This window comes from Triturus cristatus, chromosome 4_2, assembly GCF_964204655.1.
Source record: "Triturus cristatus chromosome 4_2, aTriCri1.1, whole genome shotgun sequence".
NCBI classification, from domain to species: Eukaryota; Metazoa; Chordata; class Amphibia; order Caudata; family Salamandridae; genus Triturus; species Triturus cristatus.
Genome location: NC_140586.1, coordinates 113,830,251 through 113,856,546, shown reverse-complemented (window position 1 = coordinate 113,856,546; position 26,296 = coordinate 113,830,251). Strand labels below are relative to the sequence as shown.

General features: G+C 44.7%; 1 protein-coding gene across 1 annotated transcript in view; it reads right to left on the bottom strand.

The window, feature by feature from the left end:
* LOC146833112 (complement C3-like) overlaps positions 1 to 26,296 on the bottom strand; it is a 1,368,049-nt gene that overhangs the window by 1,262,218 nt on the left and 79,535 nt on the right. Inside the window, exon 2 of the mRNA XM_085600736.1 lies at positions 23,128 to 23,317. Coding sequence (XP_085456862.1) covers positions 23,128 to 23,317 — 190 coding nt within the window. The remainder of the gene's footprint in view (positions 1 to 23,127; positions 23,318 to 26,296) is intronic.

Here is a 26,296-nt window from a genome sequence, read left to right as displayed (position 1 = left end):
AACGCTGCTGCAAAAGATACACCGTCACTGAAACTCCAGCATGTGTGGATGCCCTGCCTTTGTGAGCAGCAACGTAGAAAGGAAGCCTGCGGTCCCTATTAGGAATCAGCCAATCCTCAATGGACGGAATGGATGAAAGGGAACTTGTTCCGGTGATAAATGATAAAAATACTTAGAAGGGAAACCTTCTGGGAACACCGTCCCATCCCTTGTAGCAGCTATAGCTGCCAGAATGTCATTATCAATTTTAGTCACGGACCTTGTAAGCGCTGCTACTGAACACGTGGCAACTGCAGATTTGGCTACCTCTTCAGCAAAAGCATTACCAACAGCATATGCTCCCACACGCTGATGGCCAAGAGTATGTATAACATGTGTGCGCGGCAAGCTTTCCTTAAGAGCTGCCACTCAAACCCAAAGCGTTTTATGCTTGCTTGAGCTACCTTTAGAGTCCCGATAATTGTTTTGTGACCAAAAGAATGGATTGTCATTAAAGGACTGTATACAATAGGAAGAATCTCACACTATAAGGATAGGTACATTGGGATCAGCGAATTTGAGAGCCCATACTAAAGCCCGTAGCCCAGCCAACTGAGCCATGCAGTCACCAAGAGACTGTGTGTGGACTAAGGAAGACTTAAACTCACTGTCAACCATAGAGCCCGCCACAATAGCACACAATAGCACAAGCGGCTGAGTAAGCATTTTGGAACCAACCGCTGGCTGCACCGATCTGGCGGTATAAACGATACATTTGTATTGGTCTAGTGGAAGCAAAAACTGGGGTGCAGGATGAACCTGTTCGTACTTTAAAAACTCCTGCGCCTGCAAGGATGGGTCAAAGATAAACGTGACAATAGCCGATGTCAAAGAACTCACCCATTTAATCCAACGCGGGTGTAAGGCTTTAGAAACCGGTACGCTCGCTTTTGTGGCCGCCTCCAGAGTAGGCAAAGACAATACAGGTCAGAATGAGATCTTAATGGAGCTGGTAGTTTATTACAAATCTGAGCTGCTTTTGCACTAAAACCACGTCCTCCTTGTCGGACTTTTTTAGTCTGAGATCTTGGACATAGTTGCAAGTGGCCGATCGGAGGTGTCTGCCAGGAGTATATTTTTATTAGTTTGGCTCGTAATGGTTTTGGACCTCTGTTGTGTAGTGCCTTTTGTACAATACAGAGTGATTTAAATATAATCCTCTGTTTGATTCGCAGCCAGTAAAGATCTTTCAGAGCATTTGTGGCAGAAGAATGTAGAGGTATGTTTAGTGTTAGCTTTGCTGTAATTATCTGGATGTGTTCTAGCTTCATTAATAGATAGCTTGGAGCTCCTAATAAAAGGGGATTGCAATGGTCCAACCTGCTTAATATTACACCTCTAAAAGTCAATGATCTGGCTGGGAGGTCGAACAATAGGTATAGCTTCGTGAGGGCCCGGATCAGTGCAAAGCAGGTCCCAGTGAGTCTGTTCACTTGCTTTTCCACGGAAAGACCTTCATTTTTATAACAACACCTAAGTTTTATACTGCATTGAGGTGCCCAGCGGGTTCTCCGTAGGCAGTGGCCAGAAGTTAGGGGATTATGATACCAGAATTTTATTGGACGGGCAACAAAGGAGCTCCTTTTTGCTTTTGTTCATCTTTAGTGAATTTGCATTCATCCAGTTAGAAATGTCCAGGATACATGCCTGAAAGTTGAAATGAATGTCCTCTTGATCTTTGTTTAATGACAAAATCAGCTGGGTATCGTCCGCATAATCAATCAACTTCATCTTATAGGACTTAATAGGAGATGAGGGATTTTATATAAATATTGAATAAAATAGGGCTGAGAGAGAAGCCCTGGGGGACGCCATTTGAGGTCATTCTAAATTTAGATTGAAATGGGGGAAGAGATACTGCCTGACAGCGACCAAACAGATAGGATTTTAGCCAGTTTAACATCGGACCACCAACACCCACTGAGATGAGTCAGGATAGAAGAGTGTGGTGGTTCACCATGTTAAACGTGGCTAATAAATCTAGGGGGACCAGAACCACAGATTGTCCGTTGTCTGTTATCCTCCGTATTTCATCAGTAGCACAAATCGGAGTAGTCTCGGTTCCATGACCAGGACAAAAAACACATTTTCTTCCTCCAGCCATTCACAATCCTCTAAGTATTGTGACAGTATTTTACTTACATGGTATGCTAAAAATGTTATTGGAAAGGGAAGAAGAGAGATAGTTCTAAAATTAGCCAAAACAGATGGGTCAGACAGAGCTGTTTTTCAGGATGGTTCACTATAGCTCTTTTTCAACAGTCAGGCAGAGTCTCAGTTTTAAGGGAATGGTTACAAAGTTGTAGAAGAAGGCCTGCCAGTTCATCTTCCCATTTTAACCATTGCTTTGACGGGAAGGGGTCCAGGGGAGACCCTGATTTCATGGATCTATACAAAATTTTAAATGCCTCAGCAGAAATAGGGTCCAACCTAGTCAATGCCATCGCAGTGAGATCTGACAGATGTGGCGAGTAAAGTTGAGAGGAACTATTAAAGTTTGGAGTAAAGTTTTTTAGTGCAGTAGGTTTATCAATTCCATCTAAAAGTGTTTTGATCTTGTTATCAAAGTATTCCGATAAATCATCATATAGTTTCGGCGAAGGTATAATTTCTTGCTTATAACGGGAGAGATTGGTAAAATCATTAAGTATTTCAAAAGTTATTCTAGCTTTATTAGGAGCTGCAGTGATCAGCTCACAGTAATAATTAGTTTTCGCTTTTCTAAGCTTGTTTTTATAATTGTTTAAATCAGCTTTTAGATAAAGCTTATCTTCCTTAAGATACTGGTGCCTCCATCTCCTCTCCAGTTGTCTACACTTAAGTTTGGCATCTTTTAGAGTGAGATCGTAGCAGGGGCTGACACTTTTTGGGGGGGGTTTGACATAGTCAGGGGTATCATTTCATCTAAAGTTTTTAGGATCGCTCTTTCAAACCTTTGATAGTTTACTTCTGTAAAGTCTGCAGGCGAGAAGTGTACCTTGTTAAAAAAGGATTTAGACTTAACATTTGAAAGTTTGTGACAAGCTCTGCTTTCTACTGAGTGTGTTATTGTCTTATCAGGGGATCCATTCTTACCCACAGGCAGGTAGAAGGCGATCAGTGAGTGGTCAGTCCAGCATAGAGGGGTAGTTTCCCCAACAGAGGGGACCGTCTGGGGAAAAAATAAGATCTAATATGTGTAGGGCCAGGGGCCTGTTGTTGGAGGCCAATTGCTTCACAGGTACTCGTCAGCTCCTTATTGGCCGCAGATAGGCATCCTTCTGCCCAAAAATTAAGGTCTCCCAGTAGAAAGAGATTGGTGTGTGTGAGCCTCATGTTGGTAGTGATATCTAAGAGAGGAAAGAGAGGAGCTTGCGGTATTGGGTGGCCTATAACAAAGAATCCCCGTAGCCATATTTTCATTATGGCATTTAGCTGGAATCCTAGTAATTCTATCCTAGCTGCCTCATCTAAAGGAAAGTTAGTAAAGCCCCAACTATCTTCTTACCAACCCAGGGCTTATGGAACCCTTTGAAACCATACGGATAAGCCCTGTCAAGATCCGAGACGGCGTCTCCTGTAGTCCATGTTTCCATAATGAATATTGCATCCAACCCCCCTGAATCGAGCGGTAAATTCATTTCCTCTGTATGTTTTGGCAGGATCTAGCATTTAACAGACCACATTTTAACCAGTCCACAGGTGATGTCTTAACATTATGACTCTCAATAGAGTCATTCCTTGTGAGAGCGACAGGTCACTTACCAATGCTCATAAGTTCCTCACGTGTTTAGCAGATTCTACCTGGCTGACTTGAGGCTACACTAGTAGCATGGCTGGCGCTGAGCACGGTTGGAGCGCGGACGGGCACAGACAGGCTTGCTTTGGCAGGACTTCTGCGCATCTGTGCCTTGCCTGCTGCGCACATCCGCTGCTCACATGCGCTCTGCGCATCCGCTCCGTGAACGCTCCAGCCCGCTGCTCTATAGCATCTAAGTGATGCTGTAAATGTAAGATGGTGGACCCGTTAACTTACAGTTGCCGCTGATGACCAAAAAGAGAGAGTGATTCACAAAACTGCCCAGCAACCAAAGTTAAGTAAAATTACAATAAAAATGCCCCCCACTGTTGCACAATTTCAGATTCAAGTAAAATCAATAGCAATGTTCTTACAAATGGATCTTAACAGTGTGTAAACGCTCCAGCCCACTGCTTTATAGCATCTAAGTGACGCTGTAAACATAAGATGGAGGACACTTCAACTTACGGGTGCCGCCGATGACCAAAAAGAGTGAGTTGATTCACAAAATGAACAGCAAGCAAGGTTAAGGTAAAAAGCGTTCTTTAAAATTACAATAAAAATGCCCCCCACAGTTGCACAATTTCAGATTCAAGTATAATCAACAGCAATGTCCTTACATCTTAATAGGCCGCAAATGCTCCAGCCAGCTGCTTTATAGCGCCTAAGTGATGCTGTAAACGTAAGATGGCCGACCCGTTCACTTACAGGTGCCGCCGATGACCAAAAAGAGTGAGTTGATTCACAAAAATGCTGAGCAAGCAAGATCAAATTAAAAAGATTTCTTAAAAATTACAATACAAATTCCCCCCACAGTTGCACAATTTCAGATTCAAGTATAATCAGCAGCAATATCCTTACAAATGGATCTTAATAGTGCGCAAATGCTCCAGCCTGCTGCTTTATAGCCAGTCAGTCAGTCAGAAAACTTTATTTCGGTAAAAATACCATAAAAGTGCAGACATCACATTTAAAAAGATTCTACATATACACTCAATAATCTTTAAAACCTCTCATAAAACAATAATTTAGTTCGTTAAGTATTCTAAAAAAATATAAGATGTTTAGCACAAAAAAAAGTGGACACGACTTAAAATATAAAAAGAGGAAGGCGTTACAGTACTAAATGTTTTCTTGTTACCCACATGGAAAAGAGGTATTTCGTAGTAATTGTGACAAATAGGGGGGAGGTATCAGATTTCATTACCCTATATAGGTCTCTGTAATTGCTTACCCCAATGTTTTTCGCTAATTGAATAATCCATTTTTTACGTGGGTTTGTGTAGGCCTTACAAAAGAATAACACGTGGACCTCTGATTCCTCGTTCGAGCTACACCCTGGGCAAACACGATTTATTGAGCCTACCCATTTATTCGTCCTACAAAATAAGGGTAGGGAACCATGCCTGAATTGTATATAGAGTTTCTTGGCAAGCAAAGGTTGAATCATGTCAAGTGCGGGCTCAAAGCTGTAGCTTAGTTTCATTTCAAGGAATACAGAGGTCAAATTAGCACCCGGATCAGAACGTAATATTTGGGTCAATTTATGATCCTCAATCATTATTGCCAGCTGTTTTTTTGGAAGGGAGACACAAGCCTCTGGGTTATGCCATAGGTCCTCCCTACCAATTTCACCTAAAAACTTTTTAATATAAGCGAGCCATGAAATGGGACCAGCCCCTGGGAGTATCATAATTGATTTTAATTCCTCCCTGAAGATATTGAGTTCTGGTGTGCTCCACAAACGGCGCCAATACATAACCGGTCGGGAAGCAACCAGATCGACTATTGGCTGGATTCCCAGGTCCATCCTCAGAGGTTGTAGGGGGGTGCTTTTATGCTTTTAGGTAGAGCTAAAAGTTGTCTCATAAAATGGTTTTCTGACTTAGCTAAGGACTGGACAGCACTATGGCCCCAAAGCTCAGCGCCATATGTCGCCGCTCCTCTTGCCTGTACCCTGTAAACCTCTACAAGCGGGCCAATTAATTTTATCGGGCTATCCCGATACATCTTCAAGATTCCCCCAGAGATTTGGGCCAATTTCAAATTGGCCTTCAGAATCTGGGGTCCCCAGTCCATATTATTACTTAGTGTAAGCCCCAGATAGTCAAAGACCGATACACGCTCCAACGGTAAATCGTCCAGCTTTGGGATGGGACAGTTTGTGGTATCAGCATGCAGAACCATGTATTTGGTTTTGTTGACATTAATAACCAGGTTCCTATTCCTGCAAAATGTTGCAAAACCCTCCAAAACTCTTTCCATACCCATTGCTGTCTTAGACAAGAGCAGAGTATCGTCTGCAAACATTAATGCTGGTATTTTCCTACCTGATAGCCTAGGTGCATCAATATCTGTTAGGGCAAGCAGTTCTTCCACAAGGCCGTTTAGAAAAAGGGAGAAGAGGGTCGGTGCCAGCACACAGCCCTGCCTCACACCTCTTTCAACAGGGAAAGAAGATGTTAATTCACCATTTTGGCCAAACCTTACCCTAGCATAGGTGTTTTTATGTAGGATTTCCATGATGTGGCATAGGTGTGGAGGAACGCCCATCCCCTTCAGAAGGTCCCATAGCTGGGATCGATCTACCATGTCAAAAGCGGACTTTAGGTCAACAAAAGATAGGTAGAGGCTACCTCCTTCCAGTTTGATCGTTTTCCAATATATCATCTGGAATCTGAAGAGTTGATCTATGGTTGACATTTTAGCTCTAAAGCCCACTTGTAGGGGAGTCAAAATGCTGGACTCTTCCATCCAAGCTTGGAGCCTCCCCAATAGAACACGTGCAAAAATCTTCTGAGCCACGTCTATTAGGCTGATCGGCCTGTAGTTTGCCGGGTCTAGGGGCGAGCCCTTTTTGTGTATCGGGATTATCTCAGCCCCAGCCCAGGTATGGGGCGGTGGCATTCCTAATAAAATAGCATTAAAAAGATTCTGTAGGTAGGGAACCCATACAACCTGTTCGCTCTTGTACAGGTCGCCCGGTATTCTATCTAGACCGGGTGCCTTATTTGGAAGGACTTTATTCAGCGCCAATTCAACCTCTCCTAGTGAACATAAATCGTTATCACCCGTGATCAAGGAAAGGGCTTGCCTAGGTGGGTGTTCATGGTTTTCTTGGCCTATAGAGTTACTGGCGTAAAGGGCTTGAAAATGCCGGCGCCATACATCTTCCCCTAGATTAGGTTGGACGGCTACTTGGGAGGCAGAGGAGCCGGATTTAACCAGATTCCAGAAAGCCTTGGAGTCCCTTTTCTTTAGTGAAGTAGAAATTTCCTCCCATCTCTTATACTCCCATTCTTTTTTGGCATCTGTGATCATTTTCTTATAGTGGCCCCTTGCCTCCTTAATCAAGGTCTTATTCCCCCCTTTTAGATTTTCTAGGAGTGACAACTTTGCCGCTCTACAGGGTTTAGTGAACCAGAGGAATCTCTCTCTGGACTTTTGTAGTTGCCTCCTTGTTCCCTGGTGGAAATGTCCCTCTAGAGTTGCACATAGCTCTGCGTGGGTGGAGCCTATAATATCCATGTCAAGGGGATCTTTTCCCGCGGAAACAGGATCTAATACTTGCTTTAGAAGCGGATAGATCTCCCTGTACATGTCACCAAGCTCCGTTTGGGATTTGGCTATCTTTTCCCATCTCACTCTCCGTCCTCCACAGGATGTAACCAGAGGAGGGAGAGGAATAATGCCCCTAGGATGATTGGGGAAATTAACGTAGCCGTCAAGAGTGAGTACAAGTGGATTATGATCGCTTTCACTGCGATTTACCACCTGTAAATCCACCGCCCTAGGCCACATATCCAGTTTGATCAGTATATAGTCTATGAGCGATGTATAGCTGTTCCGCTGGAATGTGGGTTTGCCAGGATTGTCCGCTGGGAGCCTTCCATTACATGCCCTCAGAGAGTGAGTAAGGGTTATTGTAGTAAGCTGCACTGCTTTATAGCATCTAAGTGATGCTTTAAATGTAAGATGGCGGACCCGTTAACTTACGGGTGCCGCCGATAACCAAAAAGAGTGAGTTGATTCACTAAACTGCCCAGCAAGCAAGGTTAAGTTAAAAAGATTTCTTAAAAATTACAATAAAAATGCCACCCACAGTTACACAATTTCAGATTCAAGTATAATCAACCTGAATTTGAAGTTTGTCTCTAGCCTTGTCATTTCGTTTCTTTTGGTCTGTGCGGCTTCTCATAGTGCTGTTTTCTGTCGGTTTGGGTCAGTGGTTTCCTGGCTGACAGGAGATTAGTTCTATTCTGCATTGCTCCCTTGGTATACTAGAGTTGGCTTTCTTTGCTCTAGCTTGTATACCATTTGGTTGTTTACTGAATTCACTCTTTGGAGGTTGTTTGCTGCTATCTGCTGCCTGTTTTCCCACCTCTTAGGCTATTTTGGCTTTAGGCAGATGGTCCTTTCTGTGCAGACATTGTGCTGCGGATCTTCATCTGTGCTAAGTATATACATTGATGTTCTCTAAGGTGTCAGTCTGACTCCTTGGTTCATTTTCAGGGGTTAAAACTGTGATGTGGAAGGTGAATAAGGTGAGGTAATAATGTACTGCAATATTTGGGGACGCGCTTGAAGGGTACACACAAGAGCGAAATAACGGACACGTTTTCAGCGCCGTGAGGGCAACGGCAGACATACCTTTGCTGCGAAAGGGCTCCAAGCAGGGAGCATTCCTCTGCCTACATACCTCCAGGTCCGCCGTGAGGGCAACGGCTCCACAGTCAAACTCTATCTCCCAGGCTCCCGTGTGGCGCTTGCAGGTGACGTCAGTGGCAGGCGTCACCTGCCTACATCAGCGCTGCTCACCTCCCGCAGCGCGGGACGCGCTTGAAGGGACACACAAGAGCGGAATAACGGACACGTTTTCAGCGCCGTGAGGGCAACGGCAGAGATACCTTTGCTGCGAAAGGGCTCCAAGCAGGGAGCATTCCTCTGCCTACAGACCTCCAGGTCCGCCGTGAGGGCAACGGCTCCACAGTCAAACTCTATCTCCCAGGCTCCCGTGTGGCGCTTGCAGGTGACGTCAGTGGCAGGCGTCACCTGCCTACATCAGCGCTGCTCGCCTCCCGCAGCGCGGGACGCGCGCGGGGGGCGCCCGGGCTAAGCCCGGGCCAAGGGCGGGCCCGTTCTAGCCCGTCAAGGACCGGATGAGGCTGGGCTGGGCATACCCTCTGACATCTATAGAACTGTAAGTGTTGCTAGCACCTACTTGTGTTGCTATTGACTTGTGTATTGCCCTCCTATTGTGCGACATCGTATTTACCTAGATTGGCTACCTGATTAGTATCTGTTTGTTAGGAAATTCTCTGTTACTCCTTGTGGACTGTTACGGCCTGGAGATAGGCCTATTGTGGGCCTGAGACACTGAGTGGGACTTATTTTGTATTTTTTTATTTAGTTTGTGCCATATTTTGTGCGGGACTACTTTTCATCTCTCTTGTGGCGAAGTCTAAGTGATTGCTTGTCCATCTATTTCACTATGGCTGAGAGCCAAGAGTATCTGTCTTCCCTAAAGTCTGGTGGATTAACCAAGGGTACATTGGACCGTTACTTTACTAAGGTCACAATGGATCAACAGAGGGAGGATACACTAGCTGAGCGCAGGGCCGAGCGTCACCAGTCAATTGAGTGCTTGAAGAAAAGGCCCCCCATTGATTCATCACATGTAATTACCCTGTCGGCTGTAAACCCCTCTAGTGATGATCTGATTACTTTAGATGATGTCCCTGTACTTTTCCGGGAGTTATCTTCTTCACTTCCCCCATCCAATCCTTCTGATCTTACACACTTAAAAACCATTTCCTGCCTGTCGGATTCTCCGCCGGGAACAGTAGAGGTACAAATTCCTTCCTTGTTGAATAAAGAAACTACTAAAAGGAAGAATAGACACTTATTGTTGTCTAAAGTCCTCGGCCCACCACTCAAGAAAAGGAGAAAGAAGGGTGGAGATGCATGTAGATCTAGGATTAGTCACACCGACTTTGGGAAAAGTGATAAGACTACTAAACCGGGTGCTTTTACCCCCAAAGTCCCCACGTTGCTTGTACAAACCCCAAAGGTCATATCTAACACTGTATCGGACCTGATGGAAGTAGGCCCCTCCCAATATAGTCCTCCCAAGGAAACACAACCAAGTGACCCTCTGAAATGTATTGAACATCTTATAAGGTCTTTTATTTTGCCAATTATTGAGAGGCTAAAGAGGGTTGAGGAAAGGTTGGGGAATATAGAATTGGCCATTGGTAACAAGGTGGGACAAACTAGAGATATAGTGATGCTGGACCGCTCTCCCGCTGTAACCAATTCATCCTTAGGTCCTGCTGCTGGTGAAGGCCCAGTTAGAGCTAGCGTGATGGCTACTGCCCCTAAAGAGTCGATCCAACTAACCCCCAAACTAGCAAGATACTCGGCCTTGGTAGCCCAAATGAAACTCAGAGGGTTGGAGATAAACGAGACGTAAGAAATATGGGTCGTGACGAGTGTACGAGACCCAGCACTGCTAGGGAAACAAATTGTAGGGTGCCCCAGGTTGAATTATCACCTGAAGCAGTTCCCTATGTGGTAGTGTTGGCGAGAGTCCCTAAACTCGCAGATGGCAAGAGGGAGGGGTTCTCTCAGCTTAAAAATAAGACTGTGCACTGGTTGAGCCAAAATCGTCCTCTCCCCCTTACTACCAATGGTGAAATCCTTCATGTTCGCCGTTTAGATTGGTTAGGAAGTAGGACAAAGGACATTGAGGGGGATCTAATCGTCATTAATTTTAGGGATCCCGCGGCCATAAGGCATATCCTTAACTGGCCCGCTGGGACTCCAGGTACTTTTATTATCCCCTTGGAGCTTACTTTCTTTTACCCCAGAAAACAAGGGAGCAGAGCCAGATCCTTTGGGGTCCCCTCCTTGCCTTTGATTAACCCTTGTGTATTTCGTAAAAATACGTACAAAATGTTAGAAACTAACCTTAAACCAATGTCCCTCGATAGCGTCCCAAGGTGGGACACTGTACTGCCATGGAGCCATGGGAATTGCACTAGGAGGTTGGACCATTGGGTTCCATTTACACCATTGGATGTTTCCAACCGTTACGAGGCCCTCTCGAATCTTGATGGTTGCGACTGACAAACGGGGCAAATGACTAAATTACCCCATCTTGCAACTCAGTCTGACCCAATAATGAATCTTGGGCTACTCCAAAATGGTAAATCTGAGTTAAAGAAACGACAAAGCCCGTTGAAGGGGATCTTAAATCCTGAACCACTTGTCCCTCCTTCTATTTCATGCCCCTCCTCAATTTGTGTTCTTAATCAGAGGGCGGATGTAGGGCCCCCCTTTTTGAGTAATTCCCTTGGCATTTCGGATTCTCAAATATCTAACCAAGCCCCCAATGCCAAAGGTGTTAAAATAATTTCACGGAATGTGGCAGGCCTTAAAAATAAACTCCCCAATCCTGAGTGGGGTACATTCATTACCTCCTTTGATATTTGCTTGCTGCAAGAAACCTGGTTACTTACAGAGAGTGTAGCTCCGGGCTTTGCAACATTTGATATTTTAGCAAGTAAGAGCAGCAGGGGAAGACCTTCGGGGGGGCTGTCCATATGGGTTGGCTCCCATCTGGGAGTTAAGGCAAAGGACATCCCTACTAATTCTCGGGATGTACAACTTGTAGTATTGGACGTAGTGAATGGCTCGAGTATTGCTCTAATAAATGTTTATTCTAGACCTACTAAGAGGGGCTTTGAATCTAAGGCCATTTCTGAAATGTCGAAACTTTTACAGTCACTTGACTCCTCTACTGTGCTAATTCTGGGTGGGGATTTTAACTGCCACTTTGAGCCTCTTTTGGACTCAAATACAGGAGATCGCGATGAAGTTGACTTACTATGGAATATTCCTGACCCATTGACCCCTTTGGTCAAGGTATGGACGCCGCTTGTCCTACAACTGCAGTCACTCTCCCTAGCCGCATCATTGCGAGCATGTAACGGAAGTGTGATGCCAGATAGACCTGGGAAAGCAACGTCTAATAGAGCAAATCACACCTCAATCATTGACTACATTTTTATCGAAGCCAAACATTGGGATAGGTTATATGAATTTGTGGTCATTGAAAGGTCTGATAGTGACCACAATGCTCTGTCTTTGACCCTTAAGCCAGGGAGTTTTGGACTTAAAAATCCTGCCCCAGGTGATAATTTTGTGATTGATCCTTTGACAATCACAAATTGTAGAAGGAGAGTAAAGTGGCTAGAACTCCAAATGTCCAGTAGCAAGCTGGCGGAACTGTATGGAACAATTATACCTTTTATTGAAGAGATGGGGAGTGTTGGGTCTCTGGGCACCCCCTCTGATATCCATGGCAAATTGGTTGCTGTATTAAAGGGCGTTTTGTACCCAGTAAAAAGGGTAAAACAGTCTCGGGCTGTATTAGTACGGTGGTTTAACAAAACTTGCCGTACAGCCAAAAAGGCCCTGTTGATGGTAATAAAAACCAAGGACAGAGAAGCAATTAGGGCACATCGTCTCTTGTACAAAAAAGCAATCAGCGATGCTAAGAAGGAAGGGGAGGTTGCACTGTGGGAAGAGTTGGGCCTTGCGCTTAGTTGTAAGGACCTTAAATCATTTTGGAATATTGTTGCAACAGGAGTTAGTGGACATTCCCATGCCTTTGTCCCTAACATTGCTGCCTCAATTTGGGAAAATCATTTCAGTGATCTTTATGGCATACGCGACTGTGATAGTCTCTTTGCTGATACCTTAGATCCTTCATCTGTCACAGTACGTTATGCCCCATTTGATCTCCTTACCTTGGATGAGGTGGAAACAGCAATTGGAAAAATGCTCCCGAATAAGGCTCCTGGCATGGATAAGCTGCCTGGGGACCTATTTAGGGCTCAACCAAAAATATGGGCACCCTACTTGGCTGTCTTATTTAATGGTATTTTGCAGGGGGGTGAAGTACCTCATACGTGGCTTGGGGCCGAAATAGTACCCGTTTTCAAAAAAGGCTGCCCATTAACCCCCTCTAACTATAGGCCAATTAGTCTTATAGATACGTCACAAAAGTTAATGGGGAGGGTTCTTTTGAATAGAGTCCTGGGGTGGATCGAGGAGAATGGGATTCTGTCCACATTACAGGGAGGCTTTAGGGCTGGTACTTCTACTCTAGATCAGATTTTTCGCCTGCAGGTCTTGTACTGGAAAACAGCCTTGGTTGAAGGTGGCAGCCTCTACCTGGTGTTTGTGGACCTGCGGGCAGCTTTTGATCTAGTTCCACGAACCAAATTGTGGCAGGTACTGGCTGATCTGGGACTCCCGTCTTACCTATTGGCGGTTCTAACTAGGCTCCACGATAATAATTTTGCCCAAGTAAGGTGTGGTAAACATGGCGAGCTCACTGATCGTTTTCCCGTCCAAAAAGGCGTCCGCCAAGGGTGTGTCCTGGCTCCCACACTGTTCAGCCTTTATATTAATGGTCTCATTGACCACTTGAACTGTGTTGTAAATAATGACGCCCCTAAACTGGTATCAGGACGTGTACCCGCATTGATGTTCGCAGACGATACCTTGTTATTGTCTAGAACATCATCGGGCATACAAAACACATTGAATGGTTTTGCGAAGTTCTGTGAGCTAAGAGGACTCGATATTAACCTGGGGAAAACAAAATACATGATTTTTAATCCCCCTAAGCGGGTGCGTCCTAACCCAGTATTATTCGATATTCCCCTTGAAAGGGTCAAAACCTTTGTTTATCTGGGCGTCACCCTAACGGAGAACTTTAGCTGGAACTCCCAGATTGCTAAGTCAACGCTCAAGCTTGTCCAACTGGCAGGGGGTTTAAATAAAGTCTTTAAAAAATCAACTTTTAAACCAGTGTCCCCTGCCCTTGAAATTTATTGTCGGCAGGCTAGAGTAGCTGCAATCTATGGGGCTGAACTCTGGGGACATACGCAGATAATGTCTCTCTTAAAGGCTGAGCAGTCTTTTTTAAGATCTCTACTAGGCCTTCCTTCCAGTACACCGTTGATCCCCCTTAGGTTTGACCTTGGGCTTGTTCCAATAGAGGAGATCACCAGTGTAAGACCAATCTTGTACTGGAAGAGGCTGTGGTCAGTGCCAGAACTGACCTCCTATAGATCTGAATTTGCAGAGATCTGGCCTGCTCTCAAACACAAAAAGATTCCTTGGCTTCTGCATATTAACGCAACCTGTATTCAATTGGGTCTTCCAGAATTGTGGTCAAACCCGGAAGCAAGTTGTCCCGGGATTCCGAGGAAAGAACTACTTTCCCTGATGTCCACCAATTATTTCTCTTCTCTTTCGAGCTCTTCTGCTATGGGTAGGTTGACCTTAGAATTCCTCATAGTCAAGCAAGATCCCAAACTTGAGGAATTCATGGATCTAATAGAACCCCCACTTGCTCGAAAATGGTATATTCAGCTTAGACATGGTACACTACCGGTTAGGTCCTTTTCATCCAAATGGCAGACCCAAAATCAGGAATGTTGTCCTGCTTGTAACTATAAAACGGAGTCTGTCGCACATGTGCTGTTTTTTTGTCCTGCTTATTACATAATTAGGAAATGTTGGTTGATTCCTATTTGCAGGAACTTGGGATTTCGTCACTTTAAGCAGGCGTGTATATCTATGATACTCATCCTAGTATTGTCTTCGCTGTATCTCGTTATCTTCTCAGTATGTGGCGTGGGAGACAAGTCTTTTTAACTTAATTATTCATGTATTGATAACTTGTAGTTTAATCTTTATTTTGAAAACTTTTAACTTATATGTCTATTTATTGTCTTATTGTATCATAGTAATTGTTGATGTACATAGGTGCACTTTTATGGTCTTTCGACCGAAATAAAGTTATCACTGACTGATATTTGCTGTCACAGTCCTACAACCCATTAACACTGTTCCCTAGGTTTCTGCCTGCTATTGCCTCATGTTTGGTCCCTACAGGAAGTTGTTGGTGCACTGCAGAGGTGGAAATGATGGGGGAGTTTGAAAATTAAGTAGATTGCACACAAGTAAATTGCCTGTATCTTGGGTGAGAACTCATCTCATGAGTTAAGACTGTAAGGAGGAAGCCTGAATCTGCAGTATTAAAGATTACCTTTCAGTCATAGGACATTACTGGGTCATTATACAATTTGGCATCTAAATTGATGAATTACATGCAGACGTCAGCATGACTGCACTGATCTCCACATAAAAGTTGGTGGAAATGTGACTTCGAAACACCACACCCGGTGTGCTCACCTTTCAGCCAAACACAGGTATTTTGGTCAAACACAAGCATATCAGGGTTCACGGTCAGAGTATCGACTACAAAAATATAGACCAAAAAAATATTGAGATAAAAATATAGAATGCAAAAATATTGATTCCCTATACTTAAACAGGTAAGTACAAGAACATTGAAAAAAATATATTGATGTGAAAACAATTATTGTACAAAATATCGATTTATGTATATACAAAATAAAATAATAAATGTTAAATATATTAAATAATAAAATTATTTAAAAAAAAAAAATTAGATTGAATATACATTTAAAAAATATAACAAATACACGTAATTAAATATATAATATATACTTTTATATATACCAATAACATAAAATCTAATAAAAAAATTCTATTGTAAATTAAAACATTAAATTATTTAAAAATCTTTAAACTTAAATTTCCCACTACAGTCAGTAGAACAGTAGTGTAAGTGTTGGATAGCGGAGGGGTAAAATGTACTATTCCCATTCCAATGAGTGCAACAGTAGGGAAAATGTTGGATAGTGGAGGGGTTAAAATAACTGTTCCCACACCAATGAGTGCAACAGTAGGGAAAGTGTTAGATAGCGGAGGGGTAAAAATTACTATTCCCACTCCAGTGAGTGCAACAGTAGGGAAAGTGTTGGATAGCGGAGAGGTACAAATTACTATTCCCACTCCAGTGAGTGCAACAATAGGAAATGTGTTGGATAGCAGAGGGCTAGAAATTACTATTCCCACTCCAATCAGTGCAACAGTCGGGAAAGTGTTGGATTGCGCAGGAAAAACAATTAATATTCCCACTCCAGTCAGTTCAAAATTGAAAACAAAAAAAATATTAACAACAAAAGAATTTGTAAAAACAAAATACATTAAAACATATATAAATATGTTACAAATTAAAATACAAATATATTTAATATTAAAAATTTAAAAAATATTATAGTGTTGAATACATAGGGCAAATACCTACGAATATTATATTAAATAAACTAAAAAAGAATTTATAAACAAATAAATATTTTTAGTTAGAAAATATTTAGAACCCAAAAAACTATTACATAAATTGAGTTTGTGTATATCCTACCCTATACCAATAAACAGTTCACAACCCACATCTACATTTTAAAAAAATGTACTTCCAAAATTAACATAATTATTTCCGAATTAAAGAATCATTATTAATTAAAAAACAAATTAAAACTCAGAAAAAATAATTAATTTCCCACACTTTACCCCTATAATCCCCACATCCCACAGCTAAAATTAATCTATTAAAAAATAATTAAAAAACTAAAAGTATTTAACAACTAATTATAAAATGAGTAAAAATAATTTACTCTCCTCCCTTCACTCCATAAAAGTAAAACCCACACACAAAAAATAAATAATTACCCTAATTACATATCAATTCATAAATTAAAATTAATGATCAACGAATTATTAATTAAATAAACATAAATTACTTCCCACCCTTTACCCCTATAAACCCCACAACCCGCACCTAAAATTAATTACACAATATCCATATTTAATTTTCAATTAATTAATTAATTAATATGAATTAACCACTAATTATTAATTAATCAAAAATAAAGTACTTCCCACCCTTTACCTCATATAACCCACAGCCCTCACCTAAAATGTATTACACAATTTCCATATTTACTTTTCAATTAATACATTAATAATATTTAAAAACGTAATTTTAATTAATTGAAAATACATTACTTCCCACCCTTTACCCCTATAAACTCCACAACCCGCACCTAAACAAATTACACAATTACCATAATTAGTAATTAATTAATTAATATTAATTAACAACAAATTAATAATTAATTAATAATACATTACTTCCCACAATTAACACTATACAATCTCAATTAAATATATATTAATAAATAAAAAGAATCATTAATTTATTATTATTAAATTACTTTCCACCCTATTCCCCTATAAACCTACAACCTGCTATGGAACTAAAAAACACAAAATGTAATTAAAATAAAATTGATAACTACTTAGGTGACGATTCCGATCCTGTAAAACCCGGGTACGAACCGTCGTACGGAGCGTATTCTCCGTCCGACTCATACCCGGGAAAACCACCTTACAAACCCGCAAGTACGATTTGTACAGAAATACCATTTCCGTACGAATCGTAAAAAACACCGACCGGCTAAAATATACCCACAATTCCAATCCGGGACACCGCGTACGTGATGTCCGGACGGAGTCAGGCAGCGTTTTACGAACCAGCAATTACGATTCGTGCCTACGTCACTCCGCACGGATAATATTTTACGGCAGCCAAAAACTGCCGTAAAATTGAGGAGGACGCGAGGAAGGAGCACCTGTACACGACGGACCGCCATGGACCCCATCCTACGTGTCAACCCGGCCCTCATAGCCTATGACCTGGTGCACAGGAACCGACGCAGATGCCGCAGAAGGTCAGAACAACACCCAGGGGCAAAGGTGGGGGGCAGGGGCAGAAAACATAACCCCCACCCAAGGCAAAATGTATACATGCCCTGTACATACCGTACCTTCAGGGTCTGGTCACTTCGGGGGGGGGGGCGTGTCCGCCAAGGCCTGCGTCCCACCACAACGGAAGTGGACGTGGACGCGTCCCGTCACCACAACAATTGTGGTACGCACCGTACCCACGCCTTAAGAGCGTGGGTACGGGTCGTACCATGCCTACCCCTTCGTCACCCCAACTATGGTGGTACGGCCCGTACCCACGTTCTGAAGGCCTGGGTACGGGCCATACCACCATTCTTGGGGTGACGTAGGGGTACGCGTGGTGCGACCCGTACCCACGCTCTTCAGGCCTGGGTACGGGCCGTACCCCTACAGCACCCCAACATTGGGGGCATGGCCCGTACCCAGGCCTGAAGAGCGTGTGTACGGGTCGCACCTCGCGTACCCCTATGTCACCCCAAGAATGGTGGTATGGCCCGTACCCAGGCCTTCAGAACGTGGGTACGGACCGTACCCCCAATGTTGGGGTGCCGTAGGGGTACGGCCCGTACCCAGGCCTTCAGAGCGTGGGTACGGGTTGCACCACACATACCCCTACGTCACCCCAAGAATGGTGGTACGGCCCATACCCAGGCCTTCAGAACGTGGGTACGGGCCGTACCACCATTCTTGGGGTGACATAGGGGTACGCGTGGTGCAACCCGTACCAATGCTCTGAAGGCCTGTGTACGGGCCATACCCCTATGGCACCCCAACATTGGGGGTACGGCCCGTACCCAGGCCTTCAGAGCGTGTGGGCGGGTGGGTGGGTGTCGTGCTACGATCCACATCAGTGGACAGAGACATAGGGGTGGGTGCCTATCACTCCCAGCAGTGGCCAGACATATGAGGGGTGGGTGCCTATCACTCCCAGCAGTGCCCAGACATATGAGGGGTGGGTGCAGAGGACTCCCAGCAGTGGACAGACATATGAGGGGTGGGTGCCTATCACTCCCAGCAGTGCCCAGACATATGAGTGGTGGGTGCAGAGGACTCCCAGCAGTGCCCAGACATGAGGGGTGGGTGCCTATCACTCCCAGCAGTGCCCAGACATATGAGGGGTGGGTGCAGAGGCCTCCCAGCAGTGGACAGAGACATGGGGGTGTGTACATCATCCTCCCATGAGCAAAACTCCATGGGTGCATGAAGGCATCCACAATGTGAGACTATGTTGAGAGTGCCATGACAACACATCACTGACAGCAGTGTCCCACTCCCATGAGGATGGATGTCCTTCCCCCACTGCATGACACACCACATGTGGGTGTGATGACAAATTACACATGCATACCCACCCCTGGCGGTGGCAGCACAATACACACACTGAGATCATGCAACAAGACTGTATCCTCATGTGAAACCCCACTAAACTAAGAGAGCCTAAGGGAACACACACTGTCACCCACATTCCAGGACTGATAGGAATGTACAGGTGCTGGGGCAGCTAACAAGTTGTTGCCTCCCATGGAAGGAAAAGAGTGGAGTACCCACAGATACAATGCCCACAATTGTCAGTCAGGTGCCCAAATACCCTGCAGAACAAGTAACACATGTGTGCTAGGCTCGGAGTACACACATGCATAGTGCGGTAAAGGGACCATGTCCACATGAAGCCATGGCAACATACTCCATACACAAGTACATTGACTACCAAGGATGGCACAGACGATGCAGGCAGAGACATTGCTGAGCAGGCATGGGCAAAGTTGAAGGGATCCCTCACACAGCAAGGAAATGTAGACACAGGTCAGCACAACAATTGGGAAACACCCTGCAGGGAAGAAGTCAGGTGCCACAGAGGAAGGAACGCTCCTTGGGACAATGTCACCATACAGTAAGAGCTTACATGACCAAAGATTATTTGCAGAGACCTTGTGATGGCACGCAGATACCAGGGTCCTCCCCATGAGCAGCACACTACAACATTTCCCAGACACCTAACACATTATCACCACCCCAACTCAGGGAGCAGCAGCACCAACAGCAATACCAGAAAAGCATTTGTGTGCAAATGAAAAACAAAATGCTTTATTCAGCATAAAAAATGATTTTATTTGAAATGTACACTATATGCAAGGCCCATAGGCCAGTCCATATGCGATTTCCTGGGGGGGGACACATGGGGACGCGTCTCCCCTAGCTTGCCTGCACAGTTCAGAGTTCCTTTTCATCCACGGGGGGGCATCATGTGGGGGTGAAGGACTAGGCACCGCAGGGACAGGAGGGGCAAGGGTAGGTGTTGTGGGTGCAGGGACGGACGACTCCACCACAGGGGGTGGGGCAGCGCCAAAGGTGGTGGTTAGGATGTCGCTGCACACGGTTGCAAGGTATGCCAGCGTCTCCCCTGCACCCGAAGGAACCACAGGCCCCAAGGAGGGGGGGGTCGGAGGGATGGGTTGCAGCGCTACTGGGGGAGGGTGTGGACAGGAGGGGGGCTCAACTCCCCTGCCCGGGGACTTCCTCGACCGCTTGCGGGGGGTGTCACACTTGGGCTGAGGGACAGACAGGCCATGAAGGACTCTTTGTCCTACTGTTGGGCAGGGGAGCTAAGGGGAGTGGTTTTTGAGGAAGTGGGTCGTGAGGACTGCGGACTCCCACTGTGGCTGCGTGTCTGCCATTTGCCCCCCGACCCAGTGAGTGTGCCTACTTCCCCCTGTGTGTGCGTGACAGGAGGTGTGCACTTGGCCTTCCCTGTTGGTGTGCTGCCTGTGTTTGGTGGGGTGCTTGCATGGGGATGTCTGGGTGTGCTTGGGACAGGCATGGGAGTGGGAAGTGTGGATGGTGCAGGGGTGGGGGGGACGGAGCGCTGCAGGAGACCCACTGCTGCCGTCAGTGACGAGTCCATGGACCTCAGCAACATCCGTTAGTCAGACATCGCTGCTGACATGCCCTCCATGTACGACACCATCTGTGTCAGCAGTCTGGTGTGGCCATGGAGGACATTAAGCAGCGATGTCTGACCAACCTGCAACTGCCGCAGGATGTCCACAGACTCGGCATTGACGGCAGCATGGGAGACAGGGGCAGGGGGTGCGGTGCCTGGCATGAAGGAGACATGTTGTCGCCTAGCACGGACAGAAGGGACCTGAGCAAGTGGGAGCGCGGTGATGGGATTGGAGGGGGCGGCGAGAGATGTACTGCTGCTTTCAGCTGTGGGAGCCACCTCCGTCCCCTCTGGGAGCTCAGCCTCGGACCCGTCAGCGTCATAGTCGGTGTTGGGACTGGACAGGTCCTCCGCCTGACTCCCCTCGCCCTCCGTGCCACTTGCTGCGCCAGACTCCCGGTGCGTACAGGTACAGGGCTGGGAGACGGGCCTGGGGTGTGGCGCGTACAGGTGGGGGGCTGGGGTACGATCCTGGGGTACGGGGTGTACAGGTGCGGGGCTGGGAGACGGGCCTGGGGTGCGGCGCGTACAGGTGGGGGGCTGTGCTACGGTGTTGGGGTACGGTGCGGAGGGGGGGTACGGTGCTGACATACGGGGGTACGGTGCTGACATGTGCGGGGTGAGGGTGGCTGTATGACTCGTATCCGGGCACAAGTTTACCTGTGTACATGTAGGCTACAGCGTTCGCTCCGTACGGGGCTTTTTACATGCGGTTGTGTATTCGGACGGGCGGTACGGATCGTACTTGTGCGCTCGGACTTCTGTTTTACGATTTGCACGTAAAAATGTCCGGCTCCCTATCGGACACTTTTCCCGACGCTATTCGGACGTAAAAATTTACGGCTCCCTCTCGGACCATTTTCCCGACGCAATTCGTATGTATTTTTCATGTACGAATCGTACTTGGCAGTTTGTACGGTACTTGTACGATTGGTACGTAAAAAATACGAATACGAGTCGGACGGTAAATTTTTTTAACGGATCGGAATCGGCACCTAAATATTTAACACATATTTTAAAAAACATTAACAAATCTTATAAAAAAAATACCTTACATACATTTAACATATATACTAAAATACATAACACTAATTAAAAAATCAATATTTTAAACAACTTTATTTTTGCAAACGATAGTAATGATTTCTACATTTTTAAATTCGATATTACTTAACTTCAAATCGATATTCTTGACAACGATATTCTTGCACTCAATATTTTCACTCCACGATATTTCCAACTTGATATTCATGTAGTTCAAATTTTTGGGCCTAGATATTCTGTCTCATTACTGTTGTCAAAATATCATCTGGAATCAATATCATACCCTAAATATCGTCTACATTAATACCACCTCAGTGGATTTAATAATATATATTATGTGTTTTGCTGGTACATATTTTTGTAAATAATCATTCCAATGTAATAGTTCTGTCAGACGAGATTTCAGAATACGGTATGCCAATATACCACCCCCACAGAGCTATGCCTATAACACTCCAAACTTAAAATGGTCTGTCCTCCATTTGACGAGAAACTCCTTCCTGCAGCCCCCTCCCATGGAATATAAATTAACAGGAAACCCAAGATTCAGCAAACCACCACTCGTGCACGGACGGACGGCCCTCTGTCAGTAATTCCACAGACATATAAGTCTTCAGCTGGGCGCCCAATATATGTTTCGCCCCTTCTACTGGGACATTCTCAAGGCAGAGTTTCATCTTTTGGCTGCTCATGGTTCATAAAGATTATTATGATGTGGGTAATGGCAATATTATGTAGGGTTGTATGGCTGGGTTTAAAACTTGATCATAATCTCATGATAAAAGAGATCAGCTGTGAATAAAGGTTGAGATCGAAATGCAAAGAAACAATTTGTTGAATTAAAAAGTCAGTAAGAGGAAGTCTTTTTAATGTTCACTTTTACCGCACGTCAAGTGGTGTCCCAGATTACGGTAACGAAAAGGCACCAAACAGTCTATTAACATTAGCAAAATTTGGATCGATGTAGTTATGTGTTTTGCTTAATGAGCTACATATTTATCCTAAATAAAATATGTAATAGAATCAAATCTAACCCTTTACAATTTGGTTTCCCTTCAAGTCAATTATGACTTTATACATTTAGCGTAGTGTACTGTGCTGCCAATTCATATCAACTTAAAGATCACTCATTAGATTGAGTTTTTGGTCCTGAGTCCTGTGATTAGCCTACAGGTTAAGCATCCATTATGCCCAATATAAATAATGTGCACTGTTGGTCAAGGAGGGGCGTATTAATGTTAAATAATGAAATATACAAATATACATACAAGATAAAGGTACATACCATGTCTCTGAATGAACCTATTTTACATACTCAGTTATCATCATGAAAATCTTACCTGGATCTGTACTTACGGATCTATGCTGGACACCCCTCAACCATATAAACAGTACATTTGCATTTTATTGCAGTGTATATATGTTGCTCTCTATCACTACTTCTGAAATGGAACATAGAGCTGAACCTGCCCACCTCACCACTTTGCAGCAGCCCCCTCACCCTGGACCCAAAGTGGCTTTTTTGAACACTTCTGACATTGTAGATTGAGTGCCCCGGAGTCCAACCTACCTTTATAGTAAACATGTTTAAATAGTTGGGTTCCGTCAGCCTGGTGAACCCACTGAAGAGCAACCTTTTCTTGTTGGGGAAGTCTTGGACGGTGATGTTCAGGTCAACTACTTTCTGAAACTCATGGGCTTGGATGACAATTGTCTCCTCCGTGTCCATTTGTAGAATATTGGGAGCTGCCAGAAATAAGCTGCAAATTCAAAGAAATGAGTGAGGCGCATGAAGAAAGCATGGGAACACACGTAAGTAGACCTCCGGGATGGTCCTCACATGCCTTGAAAACCAAAAATCATTAAAGAAGCTCAACTGTGAAGCACGCTGAGTAAGTAACACTGATCAAGACAGATTATGATTTCAATAGTCAGTTAAAGAAGGCTCCCTAAAAAAATGCCTAGTAACTGATTATGCTAGTAGGCTGCACATGACCAGAAACAGACAATACAGGTTAGACCAGCATCCAAACCCTCAGTAACAGGTATAACTAAAATCTGTTTGCTCAGCACCTACCCAGCAACATGTATGGCTAACTTCTGGCTGCTTGGCAACATGTATGAATAGTAAGATATATAATATATTTCTACATGCTCAGCAACCAGTAATCCCGGCAACGGGTAATGTGAGCCTCCATCTACTAAAAGAATTGTCTTTTGAGCTTCGGTAAGGCAAATAACATGGATGGTGAGCCTCAACATGTCCACCAACATGGGCAGCATCCACATAATATGCGTTTCAAATGTGAACATTACCAGAAACAGGTAATATCAACGTTCACCTACCCAGCAACAGGTAGTACCAGCCTTAAAATTCAGAAACAAAAATTTCTGTTGCTCTGACTTTTGCACTCACAAACACTCTTTTTCACTGACCACACAGTCACTGTCTGGTTCTAACATTTTCTCTCTCTTGCAGTCTTTCTGTAACATTCTCCCTCATTAGCACTTTCTCACTTTCTCTCAGTCTCAGACAATGTCTTGGTCAATCTCCTGTAGGTCGAGGTTGAGAAAAACATCTTGTGGCTTATCAAGAACATACAGGGACTTGGGATGGCTACGGAGAACCACGCCTCTGAGTAGCCACAGGTGACGCTGTCCGCCCCGCCCCCAGCAATGGAGAAACTCACCTTGGTGGTTTCCGAGTAAGCCGCGGTGAATGTCCACCGTGAACGTGGAGAAAAACGGGGAAAAAAGAATGCCTGACGCCGGGGAATAATCGCTGAAGGCACAGAGCTTCTTCTCTCCGTCTGGTCTCTCTGTCGGGTCTGGTCTGGTCTGTTCTTTGGTGGGTTCTCTCCGACGGCAAGACTGGATGCCTGATACAAGTGAAGCAAGTAAAGCTACTGGCACTGAGCAGGCCGAATAGATCCGTGTGGGCGTCTCCAGGCAGCTCTTTAGACTGTGTGTCTCCCGAGTCTGCTTGCTCCATTGTCATTGTCTGGCAGCGCTGGGGAAGATGGGGAGCCGAGCTGAGATCACTGGAGTGCCCTTTCTTTTTTTTTTTTGCCAAGGAGGCTGATTTCTGAATTCAGCGACTCCCGGAATTGGAGTGGTGTGGAGCACTGATACCAGGACAGGATTCGGTGTGTGACCAGATGGCCAGACGGAGCTACCGGCGGTATCCAGAGGAATCGGAAGGAATTTGAAGAAGGCTGGTTTTCCAAGGTACGGAGGAACAAAAGGGGGAGACAGGAAGGAAAGAGAAAAGAAAAAAAGTGGGCAAAACTTTAAAACATTCCAACGTAGTCGCCAAAGTTGATTCTGCAGCCAGGCTAAAAGCCAAAACCCGCTTAGCCCAGGCAAAGGAAACTGTACGGCTGGCTAACAAGGAGTATACCACCAATCCCGATGGTCTAGACATCAGCCTTGAGAGTTCAGAAGAGGAGGCACCTCCCATCATGTCCCCGGAATTGGGAGAATTGGTAGAGGATCAGATTAGCATCCCACCAAATCTGACGGAAGGCTCAGCTCCAGCGGCTAAATTACAACAAGATAATTCATTAATCGATGGTCACAAAAAGGAGCTAAAAGGGGCAAAAGAATTTCCTCTCTTTTGACAGAAAGCGCCCCTTCCACCTCCTTTTCCTAGCTCAACCATAAAAACACCAAAAGGCCCATTAGTGTCATTAGACGATCTACCGGTCCGGGACCAGAAGATTTCGCAGTGCCTCCAGCTTCTCGGTCAGTCTCAATCCTTGTCCACTAAGAACAAATCGGCAGTTCAGGATCCGGATCAATAACAGGGAGCTCTTCCTGAATCATTAAATTTGGTAAAAAGGACTGCACCCAGTTTGATTCTGCCAATTATATCTGCATCTTCACCTGCCATTACAGGACTCAGCTCAATCGCGGTCTCAGCTCCAACTGTTGACAGGGGAGATATTGCTCGATGATGCCTTACTGGAACAGGAGAACACTCCTGCTGAAAACTCGAAGCAGGTCAGGGTGGAATCGCAAATCAACTCCAGTTATAGGGCAGAAGCATCTGGAATGTACCAGATGGACATCAGAGATATGCTGAATTTGATTTAGGAAGAGGTTCGCAAAGTGAAAAAATCCCAAAAACTCGAGATTTATTTTCATTTATTTATTTTTGCAGTTTTGTATAGCGCAAACAAGACCTTTACAGGTATCAGAGCGCTTTACAGTACAGAGATAACGACATAGAAAACATTTGAATATCGTGAAATAGGTGAGGAAAGTAAGGATTAGCATACACTAGTATCACATAGTTACAAGGGAGAATCAAAGAGTCATGTGAATTTGGCTAGAAGAATAGATTTCACTTCTTTTTTGAAAAAGGCTGCCGATGGGTAAGTCTCGTTTCTTGGGGCAAGGCGTTCCAAATCCTGGGTGCCATTCCTGAGAAGGAGCGGTAGTATGTTTTCTGCTTGGAGAACCGTTGTGGTTTAAGCAGAAGATTGTTGGAGCTCCTAGTGGATCTGTTGCCACCAGATAGTACCAATTTCTCCGTTAAGTATCTCGGTGTTTTGTGATGTAAGGCCTTATGAGTCATACAAGCGATTTTCAAGTGAATTCTGGCCTCAAAAGGAATCCAGTTGAGGGCACGAAGGTCAGGGGAGATGTGGGTGCTTCTTTTCGAGCCTGTGACGAGCCTTGCAGCTGTATTGATTGTGGCTCTTAAGGGAGCTGTTGTTGATCTGGGTAGGCCACAG